Source organism: Gavialis gangeticus, unplaced genomic scaffold, assembly GCF_001723915.1.
Source record: "Gavialis gangeticus isolate Ggan-Ray unplaced genomic scaffold, GavGan_comp1, whole genome shotgun sequence".
In the NCBI taxonomy this organism is placed as follows: domain Eukaryota; kingdom Metazoa; phylum Chordata; order Crocodylia; family Gavialidae; genus Gavialis; species Gavialis gangeticus.
The window spans coordinates 31,286,565-31,293,425 of NW_017729026.1; the positions used below are offsets into that span (position 1 = coordinate 31,286,565).

Below are 6,861 nucleotides of genomic sequence, written 5' to 3' on the forward strand. Positions count from 1 at the left end.
ACTTGCTGCTACTCAATCTCTCTGCCTTCCAAGTTCTTCATATACAAAGTGATATATAATGGTATGGTATTTAATAAGGTCCATGACTAGGCTTCCCCCCCCCCTCCCAGTCAGCCCCTTGTCTTAGATTTTCCTACAAAGCGAAACTGGCGGGCAGGTGGCTGCTGTGGCCCTGACTCTGGCAATGAGCCTGGATTGGGGCCAGAGTCAGACCCACAGCAGCCTCCTCTCCACCTCCACTTGCCCTCTGCAGCGTCTGCTCCCACCTGTATATCCTTCCTCCTCCTTACTGTCAGCACAGCTCAGCTCCAGCTCAGACTGGATTCCTTCCCGGGCATGGTATACAAAGAAACTCTGTCCCCTGCCCAGCCAATCAGCAGCACCGCCACTGCTGCCTGGCCCAGCAGAGGCTGAGCTTCCAGGTGCTGTGCTCTGTGCCCCAGGAGGGGACAGAGCCCAAGCAGCATCTGGCAGTAAAGGGAGAGGAAGAGGCAGATACTGGGGGAGAGGGACAGAGAGGCAGAGATTTGTGGAGAGAGGGTAGGGGAAGGAGCAGAAATAGTTGTGGGGAGGATGGCAGAGACGGGGGAGGCAGGATGGTTGCAAGGAGAAGTGGGGAGTAGAGGACAAGGGGCCACCTGACTCTCCCAGTCACTGCTTTCCCTGCTATAGCAGTGGAGGGAGGGAGGAGAATTTGAGACAGCCCTCCAATAATTAGATTCTACACCTGGAAAATTCCAACAAATGTATACATTTTCCCATGTATAGAATCTAATTATTGGGGGGTCGTCTTAAATTCAGGGTAGTCTTATATTTAGGTAAATACAGTACTTCATTTAAGAAAGTGTTTAAAATACCTCAGGTGAAAACTTAAGTATTACCTTATTATAAGTATTAAGTTATGAGGTAGCAATACAGTGATTTCAAACAAAATCAAAAAACCAAAAGAATATTTTTCTTGTAAAACATGATTAACTGATATCCTTAATGCATTTGTGAATTTCACTTATATAGCATAATTAGGGTCACTGATGAAAGTTAAGTAGGGCATATTTATTAAATGATATCTGTGGAACACACATTTGTGGCTGTTTATTTTTAATGCAAGTTACTTTACTAATGTAATGTTTGTTTATTCAAAGGGCCTCCTGTCAAACGTGAAAAACAGAGATACTGGGTCACCCACTCAGGCAAATGTAGAACAGTCTAACAAGAACAAGAATCCCAGTATAACATGGCTTTGTGAAGAGGACACTTTCAGTGACATCACCACTCCATCCTACAAGAAACCTCTGTATGGCATCTCTCACAAAATTACAGAAAAAAAGAACCCACCAGGGGGAGAGCAGTTTGCTTCCTATGAACTGTATGAAAAGATTAGTCCTAGCAGCCCATCACATCTTCGTAATGATCATCGCAAAAGGGACTCTGGGAATACCATGGTTGTGACACCTGCCAGCACAGATTCTGATCCAAATGTATATTCCTTGATACAAAAAATGTTTTACACACTCAACACCCTGAATTCCAACATGACTCAGCTTCACAGTAAAGTTGACCTCTTGTCTCTTGAGGTCAACAGAATTAAAAAACAAGTCAGCCCGACAGAGTCTGTAGCAGAGTTCAAGCCTCCCCCTGAGTACCAATTGACTGCCACGGAGCTGAAACAAATCATGGATCAAAGCACATCAGGTGGAGACTTGGCTTGTCGCTTACTTGTGCAGCTTTTCCCAGAGCTCTTCAGCGATGATGAGTTCAACAGGAGTTGCAGTGCATGCGGCTTCCTTAACAAAAAGAAACTTGAATCACTTCATCTGCAACTTATCCGGAACTACGTGGAAGTTTGTTACCCTTCTGTAAAGAATACTGCTGTCTGGCAACTGGAGTGTTTGCCACAACTCAATGATTTTTTCAGTAGGTTTTGGGCTCAAAGGGAGATGGAAAATAATCAGCAGAGTGTGCAGTCCTCCAGTTTTTATGAGGCTGACCAGGTGGATTCCTCTCATTTCATTGAGGATAAAGAGCAGGAGGAAGCTTTGTCACTGGACAGGAGTAGTGTAATTGGCTCAGATTATATTCTGGATGCTCAAGATCTCAATGAGTTTTTAGATGAAGCTTCCACGCCAGGGGAATTTTCTGTGTTTTTGTTGCACCGATTGTTTCCTGAGCTCTTTGACCACAGGAAGCTTGGTGAAAGGTATAGCTGCTATGGAGATTCAGGAAAGGAACAGCTGGATCCTTCTCGGCTTCAGATAATCCGCAGGTACACAGAAATATACTTTCCTGATGTGCAAGAGGAGGAAGCCTGGTTGCAACAGTGTGTCCAACGAATAAATGAAGAACTCGAAAGCATGTACATGGATGGGAGTGAGTGTGAACAGATGAGAGAAGATTGCTACGATTCCTCTAGTTTGCCAGATGATGTATCTATCATAAAAGTGGAGGACAGTTTTGACTATGAAAGGCCAGGAAGAAGATCAAAAAAAATTTGGCTTGTGCCAATAGATTTTGATAAACTTGACTTCCCCCCTCCTGATTTTGATGTTCCTGTTCCAGATTATTTGTTGAACAAGGAACAGATTAAAAATATATATGAAAGCAGTCTCTCCATAGGCAACTTTGCTTCTCGACTGCTTGTACATTTATTTCCTGAACTGTTTACTCATGAAAACTTAAGGAAGCAATACAACTGTAGTGGCTCTCTAGGCAAGAAACAACTTGATCCCGCTAGGATTAAGTTAATTCGACACTATGTGCAAATACTGTACCCAAGAGCAAAGAATGATAGAGTGTGGACGTTGGAATTTGTTGGGAAGCTTGATGAGAGATGTCGACGCAGAGATACTGAACAGAGACGTACATACCAGCAGCAGCGGAAAGTCCATGTGCCAGGGCCAGAGAGAAGAGAATTTCTTAGCTATGCAATAAACCCAGAAAGATTCAGAGAAGAGTTTGAAGGACCACCACTGCCTCCAGAAAGAAGCAGCAAGGATTTTTGCAAGATACCACTGGATGAACTTGTTGTTCCAACTCCAGACTTCCCCGTGCCTTCTCTGTATCTGCTGTCTGATAAGGAGGTAAGAGAGATCGTACAGCAGAGCCTTTCAGTCGGCAACTTTGCTGCCAGGCTTCTAGTAAGACTTTTTCCAGAGCTGTTTACTCCAGAGAATCTCAGACTGCAATATAACCATTCAGGTGCTTGTAACAAAAAACAGCTTGATCCCATTAGACTGAGACTGATCCGCCATTACGTTGAAGCTGTTTACCCCGTGGAGAAAATGGAAGAAGTATGGCACTATGAATGTATACCAAGCATTGATGAAAGATGCCGACGTCCCAACAGGAAAAAGTGTGATATACTGAAAAAAGCCAAGAAAGCAAAAAAGTGACAAGCCCTTTTAAATTCCCAAGACTTTGACCACTAAATTATTTGTGAGGAGCATGCTTTGCTTTAGACTTGGCAACTGTTCTCACAATGGGAGCTGAGGGCACTCAGCACCTGAAAGACTAGGCACTCAGATTGTTGCTTTTTAACTTGTGTGCTGCATATACAAGGGCACTGCAGCAGTGGGAAGTGGCTAACTACATTTGTACATGGTGAAGACCATGAATCACCAGTGATAAAGCCATTAATGACTCATTAAGAGCACAACATTTTGGCTGGAACAAAACATGTATTAAAATTGTGTTATTCCACTCCCCACTTTTGCACCTTCCTTTTTATCGCTTTTTAATAATAAATCTTTTTTTTTTTTTTTAATCGTGCTCTTCAGGGGCAGTTTTTCATTAAACACTTGTACGCAGTTAAAGTTAAATAATTTGGCATTTGGAATCTGAATTTTATTTAAACCTGCAAACTTTATAGTTTCTGAAAGTGCCATGTTCACTGAAAATTATTGGAACATCAAACTGTTTCTACAGTAATTACAGCTATGCCTTTGTTTTGTCCTTGCTGATATTGGGATACTGAAAGTAATACCACAGCATCAAAGAATGGGTCAGAATGGTTTAATGTCCTTTTTTACTGTTACCCACATTTTATTTCTATTTGTTATAGGAACTGAGACTTAATCCCAGGCACTCAGCACAAATGTACATTTACATTTTGACCCTATGCCTGAATTTGTACCCTTACTCACGTGATTTATTGTATTGCCTTCATGGTGACTGCAGGTCTGAATAAGTTCTGCTTGTCCAAGTAAAGGGTGCAGAATAGAATCCAAATCTTCACCAGTAGAATGTGTTGCCATTGCTTGTTAGTCTCTTTGTTAGAAAAATACTTGAAACACGGAATGAAGGGAGACATCTTAGTCCTTATTCTTCATCAGAATCATGATTCCAAAGGTTTCCAGCATTAAATATTACACAAAGAAAGATCTGATTCTGTAATGCAATTAAATGCTGCAAGGTCCTCACCTGTGAGGTGTGTCGATTTAACCCATTGTTTGTAAATGCAGCACAGCCTGAATACTCCAAAGGTCATAGGGGTATTGAAATTCCTTCAATTATCCAAGCTTATTTAGTGTAATAAATAGCTGTTTGGAGAGGTAATCTTGTATGTATAACAGGTTCAGAGGACTGAGATTGCATTAAAAACAGAGCCTGGTTTTTCTGTTATTTATACTGATGAAAAGCAGAAGGAATTCCACTGCTGAAATGAAGAGAATCAAGCCTCCAGGTGGGTGTTAGTAAGGACAGTGATCACTTAAGACTGACCATCCCTAGAACACTTTGAGTTTTAGTTAATGTTCTTTGTGTTCCTCCTTTGGCATTTATCAAGATGGGTTATAGTATCAAATTAGAAGTAAGCCCCACTGTAAATTTATATTTTAGACTTTGTAAAAAATACTTGATATTTTTACTTCAGATTTTTAGAATTTATTGTTCTTAGAATCATGTTGACACCTTTCTTTAATTTTTCCCCTAAAGGCAAAAGATAGCAAAGTTACATTATGTTAAAGTTACGTTATGTAAGTCACATGAGCTAGTAGTGGTCACTCATTTTTCCCATTGTGATAGCAGAATCCTCAAAGAATGTATGAAGAGAGTCTTGAATGTACTAAGTAATACACTAATACTGTTAAAATTCACTTGTTTCTTCCTCTTGGCATAAATAATAGCAGACCATGCACAAAATGGATATCAGAGCAAATGTGGCTATAAATAAAATGAAAACATTTTACCAAAGATTATGAACTGATACCATGATGTGTGCATCTTACCTTTCAGATTAGTGCATATTTTTAGCACCTGAATGTAGTGGAACCTCAAAGTTTTGGGTTTTTTTTACAATCGTGTGTTAACTAGCACCTCTATGTGAACTTTTCTACATGCACTTTTATGGGCTACATAAAATGTCATGAAAAGAATGAAGGTCTTTTTTTAATTTACTGTTGAAAACGGCTTGCATTTATCCTGCAGCCCAAAAAGGTAAGGGTTGTAATATGCAGATTCTCTTTATAATTTATTTGTACTTATTTTAATGTCACATTTGTTTCACTGATATGTAACAGCAAACCCCACATAAGGATTCAGCATATCACACAGTTAGGAAAGAGATGATGAGAACTGACAGATGTTTCTATCCAGTATGAAAACTGAAAATGTTTTGATATTCATTATACGTTACTAAGTCATTTTCTTGTTAAATCAGTCAGATGAAACTATTCATATGATACACTAATAGTTTAGGAATGGATTTTGTCCTTAAAACATTATCACCAAAAGTGAGCATGCAGCAAGAACCTGGTTGCATTTCCTTTTATATTACATACATGTTATACACTCCTCTAATCTGATTGTCCAAAATCCTTTTATGATCCAACTTGCTTTCAAATAGCTGTTTTTTATAAATGATATTAAGTCAACACAAGCACATTTAAAACAACAGTAAGATTGCCAAAGGAAACTTCTTTGAGGTGCAAATTCATCCAACTGGTCAGTTTTAAAAATGGAGTAATTATATGTATCAATTACTGTTATGAGAGAGTAAAGTTAGCTATGAACAATTACATGAATAGTAACTTCTTTTTTTGTTTAGTTTGTCTAAGATTTGTTACTAAGTTCTGGATTGTCATTTACCTGTTGAATGAATAAGCAGGGACAGCTTGATTTGCTGTAACTATTATGACATCCTCTCTCTTTTAGAATGTAACTTTAAAAAGAAAAACTGGTTGTTTTGAAAATGAGGCAGTAAATAAGAAATTTCTAAGTATTAACTGAAAAAAACTCAAAACAAATGTAATCATATACACACTGACTTCATAATAGGTGAATATTATTTTACCCATCAGGTCAACAAATCCTGTTCAGAAGAATATTGAGTATCACTGCTTGCTTATTATAACTGAAACATTTCATTGTGATAAGGACTGAATAATTCACTCTCCTTTGAAGACCCTCAAGGAAACAGCATAACATTTCTTGGCTCTATTTGCCGGGGTGGTGGTGTTTTTCCCAATACAAAAGAATATGGAACTGCTTTTAGCATCTCACCCATTTCACACAAATGAAAACTCAGGAGCTTTGCAAGAACTTTTAATGTGTGTAATCTTTTGTGAAATGTAAAGAAGTTAGAGCTATCTAGCAGCCATCTTTAGCAGGGAAAGTCAAATAGCATCTTACTTTCAAAAGTGAAAAATAACCCTTGTTTGAAATGATTGCATTTGGTTACTCTTATAGGTCAGCTGTAACCCTAATCAATTTGTTACAATTTTGTACTTTTCAGTAATAAAAATTACTTTCTCTCGCTTCTTAGCAAACTAGAACTACTTCTAAATACTTTCCTGTTTTTAAAATGCACATAGATTATGTATACATTTTCTCTTTGGGTGCATTTTTTTAATTCAGCTAAAGCTTTGT

General features: G+C 38.7%; 1 protein-coding gene across 5 annotated transcripts in view; it reads left to right on the forward strand.

The window, feature by feature from the left end:
- BEND3 (BEN domain containing 3) overlaps positions 1-6,761 on the forward strand; it is a 34,035-nt gene extending 27,274 nt beyond the window's left edge. For all 5 annotated transcript variants that reach the window (XM_019520139.1, XM_019520140.1, XM_019520142.1 and 2 more), the window contains one exon: positions 1,143-6,761. In XM_019520139.1, coding sequence (XP_019375684.1) covers positions 1,143-3,389 — 2,247 coding nt within the window. In that variant the 3' untranslated portion in view covers positions 3,390-6,761. The remainder of the gene's footprint in view (positions 1-1,142) is intronic.
- Positions 6,762-6,861: the final 100 nt, after the last annotated feature.